This window comes from Helobdella robusta, assembly GCF_000326865.2.
Source record: "Helobdella robusta unplaced genomic scaffold HELROscaffold_5, whole genome shotgun sequence".
NCBI lineage: Eukaryota > Metazoa > Annelida > Clitellata > Rhynchobdellida > Glossiphoniidae > Helobdella > Helobdella robusta.
In genome coordinates, this window is record NW_008705254.1 from 2,426,449 (window position 1) to 2,448,422 (window position 21,974).

Consider the following 21,974-nt stretch of genomic DNA (forward strand, 5'->3'; position numbering starts at 1 on the left):
ACCTCAAGTGAGCTACTTAACGTCATTAACAAATCGGGAAGAGGAACGACCCATCAAAGGTATAAAGTTACATAACACACTTGAACACACACACCACACACACACACACACACACACACACACACACACACTCATACATGTACCAACGCATCCTACCTTCACCACAAATACAAACATGCACTTGTTTGACGGGAGCACGTGAGGAAGAATTTCGTTATTCCCATGCTTTTGAATGAATTTTAGAAAAAATTTGTTAAAATTAAATACGATAAAAAAATTTTTGAGAATCGGAAGATATGATATGAGATACTGGCATTAAAGGAACGTAAATTAGATGATGCCAATTATCTTATAAGTTATAGAAAAATGTAACCATTAATTTATATGTTCAAATTTTGGCTGGTAGCGTTTTTGATTGATTAAACAAATCTGCCACTTGGTAACTTGAGCTTCATAATAGTCGGGTTAGAAATTTGTTATATGTTCCAGTTTCAGTAAAAAAATATTTGAAAAAATGAATGTTTGAGAATAAACGGTTTAGTTAGAATATGGGTTTGGAAGAAAACTTCTCCGTAGCTAGTAATTCAATATGGAAGTGAAAATAATTTCAATAATAAAAGTAGGAAGTTTATAGTATTATGTTTAATTTCATGCTCACCTTTCCTACTACAACACACTTTGACATACACATTCGCTACAGCATGCTGATATACAAATTGACAAACGTACTCACAGACACACAATGTCTCACTCACACACATACATACACTTACACAGTCCCACACATACACACATTGTTTCACACAAACACACACACACACTCTCACACAGACAACACACACAGTGTTTCACACACATATCACACGTGTATCACACGTACACACACGTACACACACACACACACATAGAGTTGAAAAGTAACTGACATGAATAAGAACCGCTCACACACAGTTGTCCTGGGTGTCGATGGAAATTACGGGTCGGAGTACGCGTTCGATTGTGAGTTGTTCTCAAATTCACTTTTTAATTCATCATTCATCCATTTAATTCATCATTCATCCATTTAATCCATCATTTATCCATTTATTTCATCATTCATCCATTTAATTCATCATTCATCCATTTAATTCATCATTTATCCATTTAATTCATCATTCATCCATTTAATTCATCATTCATCCATTTAACTCATCATTCATCTATTTAATTCATCATTCATCCATTTAAGCTCTTCTGATGGCCTTTACTATGGATATATATAAATTTAATATATATTTATATCCCTGGTCTTTATAGAGTTTGACTAGCGTAATTAAAATACTTTTTTTTAGTCTTGAAAGTTTTATATATCGTTTATTATGTTAAATTGCAAATGAAAGGAACAAGCTGATGCGAATAATTTTTATATAAATAGTGTTTAATAATATGTTGCTGATGTTTCGTTCGTCTTTTCATTCCCATAACCGCGTCTCTTTTGTTTTTTCTAATCAATATTTACTCCGAGTTAGTACTTAATTTTTTCTCATTACTGAAAGAATATCTCTTAACATTTTGATATACTTACATGTGTATTCATTTATCACTTGTTCCGTCTTTTATCCAATCACTCATTCATTCAATCATTCATTCATTCATCCATCCATTCATTCATTCACTCACCCACCCATCCACTCACTCACTCACTCACTCACTCCTCACTCATTCATTCATTAATCGGAATAATTTCAACCCCTACATGACTAACAATGTTTCCAGTCTACGTGCAGCACTATCACAAGCCGGAGAACGAGTTGGTGCTCGTCCACGTCGTCGAACCACATATCTACTCATCAAACCGTGAGACAACTTCTGGAATTTTATTTCAATTATCATCATTATTACTACCACCAACAGCAGTGCTGATCAGATAATTCGGCACTTAATTACTGCAGTAATTACTGTGTGTACTGTAGTAATTACTGTGTCTACTGTAGTAGTTTAAGTACTGTAGCAACACGCGTGTAAATTTAAGTAGTTATAATACTTGTGAAGAATTGAAATGAAATGAAATTTTATTTGCTTCTCCATTAATGAGAGTTGTAGTAGCACCAAACCTTGTAGAAGTATTACTAGTAGATGGTTATAGCAGCAGCAATAGTAGTAGCAGTAGTAGTAGATGTAGTAGAAGTAGTAGTATTGGTAGTAGTAGTATTGGTAGTAGTAGCTGTAGTAGTAGTGGCAGTAGTAGTAGTTGTAGCTTGCTGTAGTATTAAAAACAGCAGCTATAGCTACGAAATTATTTGCTGTAACAGAGGTCGTTGGCATGTTGTACCTGCAAATAATCTGCTGATGAATGATTTTAATCAGGATATAATCTTTATTATTAACACACGAGATCAAAACTGGCATAAAATATAATTAATAAACCTAGTTATGAAGAAAATAATGTCAGCCATCCATTACACACCGTACCTGCTTACTACGCATAATGAATGTATCAATACTACTGGTGTTAATACTAAAATTACCTCACCTGCAATCTACCTAACGTGTTTTTGTCGGCTAGAATACTGCAGTAGGGTGTGTATTGCGTGTTCGTACGTTACGTTAAGCCTGCGTGTGATTCAGATGAAACCCAGGTGAAACTTCACAAGCCTTCTCATCACAACAATCATATATTTACAGCATCCAATTAATCCGCGATTTAATTAGATTGGATATATTTTCATGGTGTCTTCTTTATTTGAAATGTTCGCCTCGACAGAAATGACTTTCAATTCGGCGAGTGTGAGAGAGAAGAATGAGGCAGATGACAAGCAAATCGTGAAGAACTTGCAGACCAAATATGAAGAAAAGATGAGGAGTAACAGAGTTGGTGGCTTTCTAGTTTAAGCAATTTTGTATTGATGTATGTAATGTAATGATGTTATGTTAACCAGTTCTTTTTATTGATGTAACGTAATGTTAGAGTGACGGAGGGCATCTCGAATGATGCAATATTACCTATTATTTCTATAATGTTTTAATATGTTAGTTTGTTTTGTTAACCTGATAGAGTGCTGGCTGATGCGTTTGATGTTGTGATGTCATGGTATTTTCGCATTTTAATCTTCCATGGTAAATGCAACTAATTTTATATTTTCCTATTGTCGGTGGACTCATGCAATTAATTTAGTCGAAAAATTTCTTTAATTCCTACTTAAACATTCGTACGACGAATTAGTCAGCTCAGCACTTAACAGTGATGATCAAATTTCATTGAGGTCACTCACTGATGAATGCACGTTATTATGATTAATGATGTTAATCATTGTTAATCGTTATGATTGTTGAGAGGCTATGCAGATAGATGTGGCATGAATTAATGAAAAAACAAACGTTATATGATTAAATAAATTGATGAACGAAATGATATTTTGAAAATATGTATTAGTACTATAAGCTGAACAATACAAAATATACAAAAATAGCATGAAACAAACAATGGAATAGAAAAACAACTAAGAAATTATTTTGAGTTGCGCATTCATTCACTCACTCGCTCGCTCACTCGCTCGCTCACTCACTCACTCACTCACACTCAAATACACACACACATCACACAAGACAAATATGAAGCAATGAACAATTCAAAATATACTGTATTCTATGCTTTGTATTGTAACACAATTTTAAAAAGTAAAGTTGGCGAAGAATTATGAAATTTATTAAATATCTACTGACAATATTTTTTATGCTTCATGCTTTTCAACTAGTTTATACTGAAAGCAATTATTGAAACATGAAAAACTGTATGTACATTAACCTACAACAACAACAAAAAAACAAAAATCATCAGAAAGAATTTAATGAATTTAATATGGATACAGAAAAAAATCAAATGGTACACGCCAAAATTTTAGCAACTTCGTACTGTAATGTCGCTTAATACTGTTTTTATAAATAAACTTTTTTATTTTAAACACAAATAACTTTGAAAATTGTTAAAATTAAATTTCTAACAATTTCTAAAAGCAACAAATTCATATGTGAATGGTATCCTACGGACATTCTTGTTGAAAACTCTGTCGAAACAGGCTCATACCTGTTCAACTGCTTTGTGCGTATTTCGTTTTAAATGTTTACTCCAAGTGCGAACGTCACGCCGAGTGAACTGTTCAATGCGAACGCCATTGTAACGAACGAATATTCTTAACTTTTAATATCAACATGAATACAATGAATAATATTAGCTGGTAATAAGCTCAAATGTTTGTGACAATGAACAGCAGCAGCGTGATATCATATCGCCCAGTTGTCTTCATTCTCTTCATTCAAACAATATTCTCGTCGCTCGTTTTCTCTGATGTTGCAATTCTTTCAAAAACTATAATAATTTCATTTAATTACATTCAATTGTACGATAACTAATGTCCAGCTGTTCCAGCAAAAACGCTAACGATTCGTTTCAACTATTTTCATTGGGCAGCATACAATGCATTTACATTTAATTAATAAATTGAAATGCTGATCGTATGGAAATGTGGTAAAATTTTGAATTTATTTTCATTTAAATTTTTTGTTGACAGATCAGGGGCCGCATTAATGTCATCTACTATTGCAGGCAGCCGGGTAAAAGTATAGCCGAAGTTGCAAAGGATGAGAAGTGTAGTTTGATAGTGTTGGGACGTCGTTATCCATTCAACAGCAATCCATCCAACGGATCTACTGTGGATTATTTGGTAAAGAAAACCAATTATCCAGTTTCAGTTGTTGTGAAGCCGGATCCAGTAGAAGATGACAACAGCTTGACCTCACTGTCCTCAGCTATTGTTCAGCCTAAAAGAATGAGCATCGTAAACAGCCTTGGTATAAATTTGCCTAAAATACGTCGTTTATCAGCTGTTGAGTCCAATCACAACAACTTGGAAATGATTGAAAGAGGATTGACTCCTGGCAGTGCCTTCAAGAGCAACATGCTTGCCAAACAAAACGAACCGGACCGAAAATACTCAGACCCAGTAAGACCAGTTTTTGGGAATGCTCATGTTTAGTTTTAGTTTCGCTTTCTTGAGTTTCGTAGCATTTTGTACATAGTGTTCCTATTTGGTTTGCAAATGGAAACAAATAATTCAACTTGCTATGTTGATAGTGTATTTATTCGTAATTTTTTTCTATTTTATATTTTTAACAACAACAACAGAATTTTCGTTAACTGGTTCTTGTGTATATAATTTGTGTTATTTTCCAAAAAACGAATTTTTATGACGCATATACTTTTGCTAACCGTGTGTTGCTTCATAAAACTTAACATATTTTAAAGTTTATTTCATTTTTACTTACCATACCATTACGTTTTGTTTCTACGTAGTACATTAGAATTTTATCTTTAAGTACTTATATTTTATTTTTAGAAAGAATTTAAATTTTAACTTTTATTAGTTATAAAAAAGTTTCGAAACAATTCTTTATGTTTAACCCTTATTTTTTAAAAATTTCAACATTTAACTTTTTAATCAAATTTTTTTCATGGATATACCAAATATATTTAATTTGCGACTTTGTCGCAACAACGTTTTTAAAGTTGGAGCTTTGTTTTCTTGCTTTGAATATTATAATTCAGCAACGTTTCTTTCAACAAGATTATTTATTTTATGGTGTTTTTTATTTTCAATAGAAATAATTTAATGATCAACAACATTATAACATAAAATTAACAAAATAATGGATATACCAAATATATTTAATTTGCGACTTTGTCGCAACAACGTTATTAATGTTGGAGCTTTGTTTTCTTGCTTTGAATCTTATAATTCAACAACGTTTCTTTCGACAAGATTATTTATTTTATGGTGTTTTTTATTTTCAATAGAAATAATTTAATGATCAACAACATTATAACATTAAATTAACAAAATAATGATTTGCAACGATGTAGCGCCACGTAAAATCAGCAGAAGATCTTGCTCTCGAATCAAAGGCTTGATGGATGCACGGACGCAAAGGCCTACCCCTTTTTTCAATTATTTGTACAAAATGAAGCGCTTAACAATGATTTTATTATTTTAGTTACCTCTACTTTTAAACAAGCAATGTCGGTGTTCGTGCTGTTGTGCTACATTTTGTTTTACAACGAATGCTGTCGTCGGGCGAGCGACTGAACCATTATTTACTATTTAGAATTGTTTTTAAAACCGTAAATGTTTATTTTTAGAAAAACCATTTTGTTTTTTATTTGTAATGGCCGGAGTTGACGTTTTTTATATGAATAAAAGAAATTACAACACCAAATAATAGTCCATTATTGATTGAATAATGCAGATTTTATGAATATTAAATTAACCCAAGTTGAAGTTGTGATATATGTTAAGTTGGCGGTAGCACCCGACAGCTGTGAGCTTCTGAGTAGACTACTCTACAGTAGTAAAGCGATGCTGTTAGCTGTCAGCGGATGAAAGGTGACAATTCTATTGGCTGTAGTAAAATGTTGCGCACTAATTAGAAGTTTGAATTTATCTAGGGTAGCACTTGGAGAATTGAATGAGACTCAAATGTGTTTTTGATGACGTTTGTTTTGCCTTAGGTTTTTGTTACCGATTTTGTCGAAATTAGCTAAAAACTCGATTGAAACATTTGAAAATAACCGAATTTTCATCAAAGAAGTTTTTTCGAAGCTGATGCTTTCATAAAACATTAAAAGTTATATTATACATCGAAGTAAACGTAAAAAGTAAAGCCTGATGCATTTTTGTATGTAAAATTTACTAGCTAGTATAGTGCTAATTGAATATGTAAATAAATAATAAATTGAAATATAGCTGGACATTATGAGAACGAAACTGTTGACCAGTGAAGGATTTATCTTGGATACCGCAAATTTTGCAACACTCAAAATTATTCATATTGATATTTTCTTGTTGAAGCAGTTGAGCATTGTAAACATGACAGCAAACAGAGATGTAACAGATAAAAATAATCAGTCGAGTTTAACGAAAATGCATAATACAAAAATCGTCAAAAATCCTTCAGATAGAATAAAAAGGTGTCTCTTTGGTTCGCCGAGTGATGAAGATTTAAATCTTTTGCGGAAACCCAGTGGAGAAAACAGAAGTCGTTCATTTCCACAGTTATCATATGGATATTCATTCTTAGATAATAAAGAGGACCGTTATACAATCGTAGAAAAAATGCGCAACATTAGTTACCCCCAAAACTGTTATCTCAGTAGTCCAACAATTCAAAAAAATAAACGAAATTTAGATTGTTCACAAAATGAAACTGAACTAAAAAGGTCAAAAATCAGCTGTACCACAAATTTAGTGACGGACGAAGAGATGAAAAAGAAACCAACGGTGTGGAGATCGCCCAGTAAGTACGGAGCCGATGTGAAACTCGTGCCAAAACAATCTTCCTTAGATCAGTTAGTCAGCGATCAGATGTTTATATCGACCGAGGAAATTATTTTAGGTGACGCGAATGATAGAAAAACTCCTGATCTTGCTGCATCACGTACGATAGGTACTGATACTGTCTATTCTAATGTTTCATTTTCTGATTTAAGAAGTCCCAATAATTTACAACGAAAAAATCATCTTCGAATACCTGTAGAGAGATTAATAACCGTTAAATGTGATAGCTCAAGGTCGTCGGCTGAGGTACATTGTTCGAAAACTGCAGACAACTTTGTTGAAAATGATGTACGCGAAACGAAAAACTTTGAAGTTTACCAGTCTCATTCCAGAGATTTTCATTTAGACGAAATAACTACAAATCCGAACAGAAAAATTTTCGAAAAAATTGAAAGTTTAGATTTTGTTCCAATTGACAACAGAATTCATTTATGGGACAGCAAGGATTCCAATGAAGATGATGCCTCCTGGCGATCAAATTGAAAACATGACCTCTACTTTGTTTTGTTGATTCTTCCATCCATTATTTCATTCTTTTTTTTAATTTATTGAAAGGCAGCAACTTTTTTTTCATTCATGTCTATAGTAGCAGATAATGTGATTGTAACAATGATGCCGATTTAATTTGCATTCACTTGAACTTCATGTTTTCAAATTGCAATATCGCTAGAACAGTATTAATGCTAAACATCTAATAAATTAATTATCAAGCGGTTATAAAAAATGCATTTAATGTGAGCTGTTCTTTGTGGTTTTAATTAGAAATTTTAATGTCAATCTATTTATGAGTTTATGAGTGGTCAGGGAGTTTGTTCGCATCCGTGGACGTTATTTACTTATTCGCTTCGGTGTGTCCTGAAGGTAGCATGTTTAAAAAATTATGGAAGTTTAATGAGGTAGTAACGGCAGTTACAAAATTTTTTATCAAAGTTTAACGTAGATAAATATTTCCAAGTAGGTATTTATTTCTGGACATCTTACCGATTTGATGTATCCATAGTTATCTGTGTAGAAATTTTTTTTAAATTAGAAACATCAATAAGTCAATTATTTGTGAAGTGCCATTTCCGCAATGTTCAGTGAATTTCGCAAACAGGTAATATGAACGAAATGCAAAACATTGTCACCTTCAGTAGCCTCGGCCTTTCCACCGGCACGCTGCTGCTTCTCAGGCAATTTCTGTGAAATATTGAAATTCGAATAATTCTTGGGTAGTTTCAACTAACCACATAGCCAGCTAATAAATTTTTTTGAACACTCACTTCGATGTTGTTTATAACTTTTGTTACTTCAGAGTTCACCCTTTTCGACATTTCCTTCATAAAGAAATTAATTGAATTAATTAAAGTTTCCAAACATTCTCTAAAGTGCATTAATGCGTACATGTCGCTCCTGGAAGCATTTAAAATGTCCTTGACTTCTGATGACGGATTCGTCACACTGGTTGATTGTGTGCACCAAATCGTTCTCGTTTTTCGAGCCTTTTTCTAAGCAGTCGTTCAAAATTTTGGATCTGTCACAGGATTTTTGAATAGAATTTGATGAAAATTAGTAAGTTTTAAAAATGTTAATAAAACCGATGAATCGTTACATGCTCACATGCTCGGGTTACTAGAACTTGTTCTGTTTTTAGATTTACCTAAAAAAAAAATAATTTATTCATAGATAATTTTTTACACATATACCCCTAATCTTTACTTGATGTTTGCTCTTAACTAACAATAGTCAAACTAATACAACAATGTCACTACTCGATAAATTAACAAGCTATTTAAATTAACTTTTTAAAAATGCCACCATTTGAACAGAGTAATAATAATAGTCAAACAAAAACCAATTTGAAAAATGTTTAGTTCAAGAGTTAAAATTGCACAAAATGTTAAATCTCTTTAGATATTGTAGAAGGATCAAAATGATCACTACAAAAATATCTTGATTTTAAAATTAACAAGCGAAAAACAAGGAACAAACAAATATAGTGGTATGGCCTAATTATGTCCACTTTGTAAGAAAATTATAGCCCCAACAAAATGAAAGGTTTAACAAAAAATAAACCAGCTATTACAAAATGAATGGTGAGCATAACTAATGATGAAAATATTTGCTTACCTTTACTGGCATCCGCCTTGTTCATTGACAGATATCCAGGTGTGCTACTTACTGAATAAAATTATTAAATTTAGTTTCACATTTCGAACGGTGGAAAATGTTAACAAGCCAAAAAAAGAATAACCTGGCATATTTTTGTTAGTGTCCTGTAATTTACCTGAAAGTGTAGATGAAAAGTTACGTCAAATAATAAAAAAAAATTATAAAAAACTTTTGCGATAATAATAAACATAAAATAAGATTAAATGGATGAAAATGATGAGATAAAATTAATAAACACGAATCAATATTTTGTATATTTTATCAAAAAAGGCGCATTACCCTTCATTCTGAATTTTTTTATTTCGGACTTTAATGTTTTTTCATCTAAATCTGTAAGAATATATCATTGATTCGTCCAGTACAATATCATGTCACATCAGTTATTTAGCATACGCGTTTTATACAGGTACAATTGAATACTTCGTTAAAGAATAAAAGCACGGCTAACGTGTTCATTAAAACCTGTTATAAGATATTGCAAATTATAACACAAACCATTTACGTAGAAATTTTTAACAATCTCCATGTACACATCATTAAGTCCCTGGAATATCGGTAAATTGTATTTCAAATAAGCGTTTGAATGTGTCTAATTGAAATATGAGTGGCTGTTATTATTGTTATTGATATTATTGTTGTAATAATAATAATTATTATTATTATCATTATTATGCAATAATAACAACATTAATAATAACTATTATTATTATTATGAATATAATTACTTCCTCCATATTTTCGAGGTAGGAAGCCAACTCTTCGTGGTTCTGTTCTCTGGCTAAATCCATCGGTATCTTGTTTTTGTTATTTGGAAGCCCCAAAACTAATTTATTATCCGGCAAATCCATCAAACGACCTGTAAACTCTTTCAGGCCGTGATGTGCTGCCAGATGCAGCAAGGAAGGGAATTGATAGTCACTAGTATCTAGAGTTTAAAAAGTTGACAGTTGATAAAAATATCCATTTAATTTTTTAAACTAATAAACAACCATCTGATGTTGCTTGAAAAACACCAAATAGCATTTCAAAAGCCTGGACTGGAGTGGTGTCTGACTCAATGGAAAACACCTTCATAAGCTCGCAGTCCAACATTGATCGACTTGTTCCGTTCGTGAGGGCAACTTCGATGACTTTGTTCATGAGTGTAATGTAAATTTGTGACACGATGTTGATGTCTTGGGCTGGCGAAACAAATGAAATAATCTGCTGATCCAGGTTCACCTCATTTCCATTAACAGTGATTAGAACGTTTGCCTCTCCCTCTATGTGCTCTGTTTTGAGTTGAACCAGTGCGAACCATTTTGATTGTGCACATGAGAGATAACAAATTTAAAATTCTATTATTTAAATTTATTACCATACTTATGTCATAATGAATGTAAAGAATTATTTTAACTTTATTTTAACGAAAATTGAAATGTTGCTGTTGAAAACATATTCAGGACAAAAAAAGGCATTTATAATAAAATAATTTTAAATAAATTTAAAAAGAAAAAAAATTGTTTAAACTATTAAATGGCAAAATATTACAAAATTAAAAGCTAATCTTTAATGAAATGAATGAATGAATAAATAAGTGAATGAATGAATGAATGAAAGAATGAATGAATGAATGAATAAATGAATGAATGAATGAATGAATGAATGAATGAATGAATGAATGAATGAATGAATGAATGAATGAATGAATGAAAGAATGAATGAATGAATGAATGAATGAACATCTAACCACAAGTGAGAAATGTTATGGTGTAAGGATTGAGTATTTCCGTTGGGATTGAATGGAGGTCCAGGTAGGTCTGAACTATGGCGTTTTCTGGTAGGGCCTTCTCAAACACCACCGCCATTGTGGCTGGTTCCTTTCAAAAACGTCATCATGCATTATCTTATTTCATTATTTTTCAAATTAATTGAGTTAATATTTACTAAATTGAACTAGCTCAACGAAAAACAATTAGAAATAGTATATTAATCTACCTGACACTTGGCTGTAGTATTGATTAACTTTGCTTTTGGGTGAATTTTTGAAGCAATTTCCTTTGTAATTTTAAAAAATACCGACTCCATAAACTTAGCCAATTCAATAGTTTTACCGTTGCAATCGAATTGATACCATTTGAAAAACTCTTCAAAACGATCTCTTAATCTTACTCCAGCTGCATCGGTTTCTTCAAGCTCCTCTTGAAAAGTGTTGCAAAAATAAATAATGCTATTTTCAGGATGAAATGTCAAGTTGGCAGCAAGAGCTTGTTTGTAACTGATGAGCGGATTGGCTTTTAAGTATTGAAGATGCTTTGGAGTGCAGAGGACCAACATTATTGCTGGTCTCTTGATGGGAGCGAGATTAATTTTTGTAATGTCTGGTCCGGAAGGTTTCCGTTCTACTAATGTTGGAGGTACCCTCCTGTCCTGCACGTACTTGATTGATATTTTTTCGGTAAAATAATTTCCTATTTCAGCTTTCAGGTAATCCTTCCAATCGATGCCATCATCCCTGTTGTATATAATCAAGATGTTTCTCAAGTTGGCTATCTCTCCAGAGGCCATTTTCAAACAGAAAAATAACAAAATTCTTTATTAATTGTTGGGATTTAACACTGCTTTGAAATGCCTTCATATATTTCTTCCTTGTTACAAACGTATGACATGCAAAACAATAATTCGAATAATATACTCTGTCATAATACATATATATAACAGATACATATACCTATATATTACAAATATTTTGTATATATATATATATATATATAATTATATTGGTTAAATATTATATCTATACATATTTTGCTTATTTATGGTTATTACTACTAAAACGTAAGACAGAATATAGAAATTTCCAAATTGTTGATAAATAAAAAAATTTCTGTGGACTTTAAATTTGTTTTTTTATTAGTTAAACCTGTAAAATTGGTTGAAAAATCGGTACATAAATATCATAATTGATTGTGCATTCTAATCAATGCCAGAACACATTTGACAGCTTGTTTAGCCGAAAAATAATGTTATTTTTATTAATTTACTAATTTATTTTTTTAATCTTTAATTTTCAAAATAATAAAATAAATAAACATCTAATCAACCGAAGTCTAACACGCATTAGATATTTTACTCACCAAACATGTGTGACACTTACGAAGTTTATGCAAGTGACGAGTACCTGCCAGTATGTATTGCTTGAATGGAAGCTGACCATTGTTAACATTAACTTGTAAATATGTACGTACATGCAAAGTAGGTTCGAACTGTGAGACGAATGAACGAGATATGAATTCAAGTGTTGTTAGTCACAATAAAATGCAACGTCTTCCCTTTTATCAAATTTTATGTTCAACCTACGATTCTTTCAACGGTTCTTTCAATCCTACTTTCAAATTTACTTTGTTACCAACTATTAAATGTTAACAACTTGTCTGAGTCTAGGTCAGCTTATGTAATTTGTTGAATTCAAAACTTAAACACAAGTACATATTCGACAAATGAAGCGATTACTACCTGTTATTGTGAGCCATGTAAATGTAAGTCAGTTGAATGGCGAGAAATTTTTGATAGAGTACTTGAAGGTTTAGAAAAAGTTGAAAATCCTTTTTTTGATCAACCCACTTTTTTTACTCAATTTTCGTACTAAAAAGTATCACAATTGATATCAATTTTTAAAGTTTATGTTTGTTAGAAGCACCAAAACCATTAAAAAGCAAAATTTGGGATGCTGTCCCAAGCTAAAGTGTTGGTTAATTTTAATACAGGCACTTACATTTGATGATTCAATTTGTTTATAAAAATATGTAAGGTGATTCAAATGTTTTCCATGTTTTAAACGATGATGTGTGATTTCTAGCCGTCAACTGAATTGCTTGCAAATCGCCAGTCAAATTTGTTGTTACTAAAAAATATTTCAATTTTGCACCACTATCATCAACAACAACAGCAACAACAACAACACAACAACATCCATTCCTCCATCTATTTGTCAAATCAATAATTTTATTTCATTCGTTTGACAGTGAAATTTGAATAAAAATTACTTAATATGCGAGCAATCATTATTATTATCATCATAGCAACTGAGAATCATTTACCGTAGCAATTAAAATTCAATAATCTCTTAATACAGCTCTGGTATTAAAATTTTAAAAAAATGGTAGCCAAGTTATTAATAAATATAATTAAATACAATATTAAATATTTTAATCTTTTATTTCTCCAAATAGCAAACACTTTTAAAAGAAAAGGATACACATAGGTGATGAATAACTTTTAAAACACGATACGAGACGAAAAATCAAAAAATATTAAAAAAAATCGAGAATTAAAAGAAGCACACACACATACAATGACACATACAAACACACACATTCAATGATACATACAAACACACACATACAATGACACATACAAACACACACACATACAATGGTACATACACACACACAATGGCACATAGAAACACACACATATACAATGGCACACACAAGCACACACACAATGACACGTGCAAACACATACACACACTTACATAGTGGTACATTAAAACACACGTAAACACACATACAATGATACATACGAACACACACACACACACACATACAATAACACGTACAAAAGCACGCACATTACATTTATAAATGAACTTAGTCAATTATTTTTTTTTTAAGAAAATATGATTCTCAAATCCAGGGTTTTAATACTGTAATTTCTTCGTTGGCCACACAGCATCAAATTCCTAGACTTATAGAAAGTGTAGATTGATTGAATTATTACTTAATGACATGACAGAATGCGCAATAGATAACATCCAAAAAAAACATCAAATAATATAAATAATAATAACAATAGTAATAGAAATATCACCAACGTCGCCCTCACAATTAGTGTCATCATAATCATCATTATTATTATACTTAAATAAATCATCATCATCATCACAGTTCTCATCATCATCATCATCATCACCATCGTCACTGTTATCATTGTCATCGTACTGCGATAAAAAAACGCTGTCTAAGTGGTCTTTACCACATCATCATCATCATTGTTATTACTTTCATCATCATCTTCTTTCGAAATCATCATCATCATTTTCATCTTTACGTGATCTTTACCATCATCATCATTATCATCATTACTACTTTCATCATCATCATTCATTATGGATAATCATCATCATTTTAATCATCGTCATAGTTTCGTCATTATCATTGTTGCTATCATCATTACATCGCTATTGCCTCCTATACTCATTGCCATCAGTTCCATCACAACATTATCATTACCGCTATGATCATTACTTACGGCATCATTACCGTTATTTTATATTAAATTAATTATTAATATTATTTTATAATAATAAATTTTATAATAACTTCCTAGTCAGTATTATTATCATCATCGTCATTATTACAGATGTCAGAGTTATCGTTACTATAGTTGCCTAATTAATGGATGAGAAGTAAGTGAGCTATCCAATATAACGAAAACTGCCTCACAATCAAAAGTAAATAATTACATACTGTTTCATTTGGACTGCTCTCAAAGAGGATAATTTAAGAATTTTGCGCTCTAGGCAAGGCTTGAAAAATCTTGCCGCCCCTCGTTTACCTAATTTTTTTTGTTTTTGTTATTGTTAAACAATTTTTGATATATCCACTTTCAAAATGAAATTATCAGCCTATATGGTTGATAGTAAAGATAGCTAGACAAAAACAAATATTTTTTTTAAATTATTTAATTCAAAGAATGATGGTAACAAAATGGAAGAGCCTTCTATTTAATAGTTTAGGATTTTATAATTTTTTCCTTACATTTTGTTTCAGAAAATCTAGAAATTATTTTGACAAAAGATATATTACAAAGGATATCGTTTTTTTTATTGATAACATTGATAAATAGTTAATCTATTTTCAAACATATTTTATCACAAATGGGTTTTAACTCTTGAGAGGCAAGTGACAGATCTTTCCGCTTAACAATTTGTCACCGCACCACATTCATATCTTTATATTTATATGATATATTCATATGTACATCTCTCAAAAACTGTGTTTCTCATCCAGCTTCCAGCATTTAATATCAAATATTATCAATTGATAATTGATAATAATGTTAATTATTATAATATTAAATGAAAATAAAATTGCACCGTATAACCCCAGACTGTTGTTAAAAAAATCCTACCACACGACTACACACATTTTTAACATAGGTACGCAATCACAACTATCATTGCCTCCAGGCAGACCTCACAAGAACAAAGTAGTGAACGATTTTTATTTTCGATGTTTTATTGTTATTTTTTAACTTCAATATTTGCCACCAGTGGCTCCAGCCTCTTTAGTTAGCCTATCGGTTCATACGGCTCTGGTTCTCGATATAATTTTAAAAACTAACTTACATGCTCTGGTCCATTCTTATTGAAATTACCTGATCGCAGCAAGCCTGAATAAATACTTTCGATGCAGTTTCTACTGATCTGTGTGACTGAATTGATACGGCTTTCATAAGATAGAGTGCTATAATTACTTGCTAGGACGATAATTTTATTTGCTAGATCACATTTCTTATGATGATCGGGAGAACAGTTCAGTGATATTTTCCTTAAATGAAGAAAATAATCGTTTGCAAACATTCAACCTGCTTCCCGCGTTTACACTGTTTGGTCCTGGGTCGTATGTGCATTTTACGTTGCATTAAATAATCGTAATGCGCAATACAATACAATATTCATCCATGAAAATGGTGCAACACGTGCAACAAACATCACTATCCATGAGATGATGACTGTCATTCTTTAAATTTTCAATAGTGTAGAACTTGTTTGTAATTTTTTTCAACTATTTGCTTCGTATTGAAAAAAATTACTACAAATAACTTAATAAAATGCCTACCAATAAAAAAGTTTGTTATATTTATAAAGGCTTTCATTTTCGATGCGAATAATTTAAAAATTACCCAAATCTGAACGTCTCCCTTATTGTTCTGTGTGTCTCTTTCTTAACTGCACTCAAGAGAGCATTGATTCGTGCTGAGTTGAAGAATCGAACAACATAAGAACGCCAGGAACTGGACTTAGTAGCCGCAAACTGTGGGAGTGTGTTGTGTTCATCGTCTCACTAGGTACATTCATTATCAGGTGAGAGAGGCTAGTCCTCTTTAGCAACCACGAGCTATGACCGAATCATGAACTTGTTAGAATGTTAATAAAATAATATAGTAATGTTAGTTAGAACTTGTTGGAATGTTAAATATGCTAATTAAATAATACGGTACCGTATCATTAAACGTACGTAAAACTTTTAGACAACATGTTTTGACAGTTTCATCCGAATTTCAAAATAAGGATAGTTCAATTTTTTTGTTTCGTCCCTAGCATTTAAAAAAACCATTTGAAGAAATCTATAGAATAGATTCAAATGAAGCTTTTTTATTTTGTTCACGTGTGCAAATTTCTGTTTAAAATTAATAAATTTGATGTAAAAATTGGTGGAGTCGGGAAACAATTTTAAGTTTAAGTTACGCAAAATTGATGTTGTCATTTGATTAATCTAGAAATGTTTTTACTTATTCTTGTTTTTCAATTGTCAAGGTGTGAGAAAAATGTTTAACAATGTGAACAACCAAGAAATTTGTGTCTTCTAAAAATTTATATTTAGGTCGGTTTGAAATGTTCAAATTCTTAATTTTTAAATTTTGTTTTTTGAAATAATATCGACATGTTTTCATCGATGCAAACTGTTGTCAATTATTCATCGCAACGTATAAACAATAAATAAAATTTCACTTGTCCTGAAAAGAAAAGTATTAAACGACGCAACGAGCTCACCAGCAGGATAGGTGGGCGAACGCCTTGAAAACACTTGTAAACAGCTTGTTTTACCTAGTTAGTTGAACAATCCTTAACAAAAACTGGATATAAACAATTTCTAAATTGTAAGTTCTCAAAATGTTGTACAGTTCTCAAACACATGAACCAACACATAGATACACGATAATTTAGGTAAATACCAAATCGATACAGGAGTGTTAAGAAAGAGACGTAAGAATATCTAAAGGTAAACACACAAACACTTATAAAATATGTTATGGTCGTGTATATCTGATGCCAAGCTATGCCGAAAATTTACAGCTTCAATAATTTGAAAACAATACAATAAAATTTAAAACATTTATTCACTGATTGAAAAATTAGACAATTAATTAAGTATATTTGCCAGCGCACTATTATAACAATAAAAAAACAGAACTTTTCCTCTTGTCGCAACTACTACTTTAACTACCACAGCTACTGCTGCTACTACGACTACGACCATAATCACCAACACTGCCGTAAATAGCTACCAATATTATCACGTACAACAAAAGCATCTACTACAAATAACATTCCCATTACTTCAATCATCATCACTTGGCACGCACTACTAGCTATTACTTTTGCCGTCAGAAGTTATACTAATACTCTGAACGCTTACAGCATCGCCTATGATAACAAACTCTGAAAATGCCAACAACAACAACATCAACAACGTCAACAACAACAACAAACTAAGGACGAAACGATGAATATGTAAAAACTCCTGTGACTGATGACAACAGCGAAATAACAATATTATCAACAATAACATTAGAAATAACACAACAAACTGTCATATAAGGGACTATTTGATATTGTTATTGTTAAGTACATTACATTTATCCATTACCTTGCTGTTGCTAGTATTATATAAGTATTTATTTAATTATATTTATATATAATTAAATCAATAAATAAATAATTTAATATTTCTAGTTAGGTATAAGAAGGCTATTACGTATACAAGTTTCATTAAATTCTATCGCTAAAGTATTATTTATTAATTTTAATTTCTCTATAAATAATACCATAGCGATAGAATTTAATGAAACTTGTATATATATATATATATATTTTTATAGGTATGTATGAATATGTGTAAGTGTGTTCAAGATTGAATGTGTAGGTGTACGTGCGGATATATGCGCGTTTGTCCCTTCAGAAGTGTCTGACACACCTTTCTTTTCCAGTTTAAAAATTAACTCGACAGCCAACAAGCAGCGTTGTGCATGCGTTTGTCGATGCGTTATTAGTTTGCACAGTTTTTCACTTTGATACTATTTATTTCATTCAGAACTTCATTGCAGCGTTTGGCTGGAAGTTTAAGTGAAAAATTATTTATTTCTTATGTGTTGGTGGATGATTGTGACGAAATTAATTTAAAAATTTTAGGTAAAAATAATCAATTTGAACAATACATGGCCCAGTCTTCATCAGACCTCTGCAACTCATAATTTCAAAATTTTAAAGTGACTGGTAAAAGCGAAGGATCAAACGCATTGTAATGTAATGTAATTAATTAGTACAGTTAGTCTTTTGGCACGTGAACACGGCGAACGTATGGCGACAAACTTTAAACACTTCTTAATGAGCCGCGTATGTGTTTGTGTGTCTTTTTTTAATTTGTACACGTACGTGTTTATGTGTATATGCACATTCAAAAAAAGAATTAGACGCATTTGCAAACATATCAATCTGTATATAAATATATATATGTATGTGGGGTATATTGTGTACATATATGTATATATGCGAATATATATATATATATATACATATATATATACATATATATTTATATGCATGTGTTTGAATGTATACAAACTAACAAATTATACATCTTGACCTATATATTGGGCGTTTTTTAAACGGGTGTACTGATTGTGTCATACAAAAACCAACCAGCAATTAAAGATAGTAAAACCAATTAAAACTAACTAGACATACAAGAATTAATGATAATAATAATAATAGGAATAAATTGCTTGCCAGTTACCAATTAAAAATGAAACTCGTACATAAGTAGTGTAATGTGTAATAAGTAGTGTAATGCGGCATTTCGTTTCGGAAAATACACGTGCATAAAAATTATTAAAATAAATTAATGAACAATTAAATATCAGATTCATGGCATGCGAAATTATTTAAGAAACATGAATTTTAGTAAAAGATATTAAGTAAACTATTTCTCACCTACATACCGATAGATAGTTTGATTGGTTTGAATTTTTTTAAGCCACGCCTTCCGCAGATGACAAACGCTCACATTCAACACTAAACCATTCATAAGATTTCATTAGGCCAGAAAAGGTATATAAGCCGCAGTTTTACTCGGTTTCAAACTGAACATTTTAATTCTTGCTGACGCGTTACTATCGACGGATCGTCTCTGACTTTGACAAAGGATTTCAAACTTTGGATAAAAGGGATATTTGAACTCGTTTTAAATTTTTAAAACGCGTTCCAAGATGTCTGCTGCAGGACACATGGTTGGTGGATTATTTTAAATTTACGATTTTATTTGTGTATTCTGTATTGTATTGTATGTAACATAATTAATATAATGATTTTTATCTCATTTGCAGCATCTCAATTCGGTTAAGGATGACTTTTTTCGGGTTTGTCAGCCTGGGAGTGCAGTGATGCAGGATCGTAAGATTTTTGTACCAGCCGATCTTGCGGACAAATCTTGTGAGGTAGTGTTTCTTACATTTTTTTTAAACAACAAAATATTGAATTTAATTGAAATGATCGATAATTTAAATTTTAGAAATTGAACGTTGTCATCAATCTTGGATCGAGTCCTTCCAGCAGCGAGTCGTGCTGGTGGCCTTATTCGTCGTCGGCTTCATCACCGCTGGATCAGGTTGTTGATGACAATGATTGTAGCTCATCTACCTCTCCAGCTCTAAACATTGATAGTAATGTTGTTGGGACCAGGTACAAAACTGAGTTGTGTAGATCATTTCAAGAACGGGGTGAATGCAAGTATGGAAACAAGTGTCAGTTTGCTCATGGACCAGATGAGTTGAAAACCCTTGACAGACATCCGAGGTACAAAACGGAGCTTTGCAGGAGATTTCACTCCACTGGCTTCTGCTCGTATGGTACAAGATGCCACTTCTTGCACGACCGAAATGAACAACAACTTGTGTACGGTCGCCTGGTAGTGGAGAAACATCAAAGACAACAGGCAGAACTGGCTATGGCAGCAAAGCTTCAACTCCAAGCCACGCTGAAAATGTTGATGAGTGATGAGAGAATGGTCAACCAATCGATTAAAAGCGACTCTTTGTTTCTTCCTGACAGTTTTGTTACTTACACGAGTTTTTGATCAATTTACATTTTTATTTTTTGTTAAGAATTTGATTAAAGAACATGTAATTTAAGCAGTTTCTTGTAAATAGTGTGCATATGAAACAATTATGATATTGTATTGTTTTATATATTTTTGTACTATTTTTTAAGATTACTTTTAAAAATCAAAAAACTATTTTTTCATCAACTTATTATTGATCTAGAGTATTTGTTTATATACGTATCTACAATTATGTACATGACCTATTTTTATCTTTATTATTCGATAAATAAAGTTATGAAATGTACTTGTGTCAATTTCTTCTAAACTAGAAATATAACAAGTGAATGATCGGACTATTACGTCGTAAAAATGAAACCGTTGAACGTTTTTAGCCTAGGCATATTTTATTACAATAAAATTACAACAGACAACGAGTTCTTTAAAACGATACTTTTAACAATATGCTTATGTATATATAAAAAAGAATTTTGCAAACGTGATGGCTCTAATGGATTCGCTAGTTAATGTTTGCAGTGTTAAACGAATGATGATGATTTTGTGAAACATGAAATGCTAATTATTATTTATTGATGGCAGTGCATTATAATTGTCTTAAAATAAAAAATAAATTGAAATAAATCTGTCGTAAGTGGTGAATACAGTTATTAAGGACTCAAAAAGGTTTTGAACTTCTTGTACTACGTATCATATAAGCGTTAAATTTCACTATGTATGTACAAACCGTGAATATGAACTTGTACAACTGTGTATGCATACTAAGATATTTCGTGAGTTGTTTCATAAATAAATTTTTTTCAAATCGTACATATATCTCGTATATATACATACATATTAAGTATATGTATATATACATTAAATTTGTATACGCTTTCTATGTAATCGCTAACAAGTTAAATATGATTTGCAAATGCATATGCTATAAAGATTATTAAATTGAATTATCACTTATCTAAAGATGAAGATACTCCACGAAGAATGTTCCTAATTTGTTACCATTGGCGGGGAATAACTTGAAAATTGCCGTGAAATCATTAAATTAACAAACTTTAACAGTATTCGTATTAAAACAGTTATTCCCTTCCTTCCTAAGCCATGAGTATTAAGCTTTTTGCCGATGTTGTTAACAAACTTGTACTAAATAACACAGTTTTGTACACTATGTTGGAAATACCTTGTACACTATTTTACTTAAAAGGCATATTACGCTTTAGTTAGATTTAAACTAGCTTTAATCCTCTCCTACTTAGTAACACGCACATCTCTTATTTAACGCTAGACTACTATTTTA

At 31.4% G+C, this 21,974-nt stretch overlaps 3 protein-coding genes across 3 annotated transcripts; 2 read left to right on the forward strand and 1 right to left on the reverse strand.

Annotated features, from left to right (window-relative positions):
- Positions 1-1,745: 1,745 nt before the first annotated feature.
- On the forward strand, positions 1,746-7,850 carry HELRODRAFT_163325 (hypothetical protein; the record flags this gene model as incomplete). Its single annotated transcript, XM_009027224.1, has 4 exons — positions 1,746-1,836; positions 2,744-2,850; positions 4,548-4,979; positions 6,777-7,850. 4 exons carry the CDS (start codon positions 1,746-1,748, stop codon positions 7,848-7,850), a joined length of 1,704 nt encoding a protein of 567 aa, XP_009025472.1.
- A 494-nt stretch (positions 7,851-8,344) lies between these two features.
- Positions 8,345-12,065, reverse strand: HELRODRAFT_163326 (hypothetical protein; the record flags this gene model as incomplete). Its single annotated transcript, XM_009027225.1, has 11 exons — positions 8,345-8,371; positions 8,594-8,683; positions 8,751-8,880; positions 8,967-9,006; positions 9,477-9,527; positions 9,601-9,633; positions 10,014-10,107; positions 10,244-10,443; positions 10,508-10,789; positions 11,248-11,377; positions 11,496-12,065. 11 exons carry the CDS (start codon positions 12,063-12,065, stop codon positions 8,345-8,347), a joined length of 1,647 nt encoding a protein of 548 aa, XP_009025473.1.
- An 8,234-nt stretch (positions 12,066-20,299) lies between these two features.
- Positions 20,300-20,506, forward strand: HELRODRAFT_153596 (hypothetical protein; the record flags this gene model as incomplete). Its single annotated transcript, XM_009027226.1, has 1 exon — positions 20,300-20,506. A coding segment is annotated over one exon (207 nt), but the record flags the coding sequence as incomplete, so codon positions are not given.
- Positions 20,507-21,974: the final 1,468 nt, after the last annotated feature.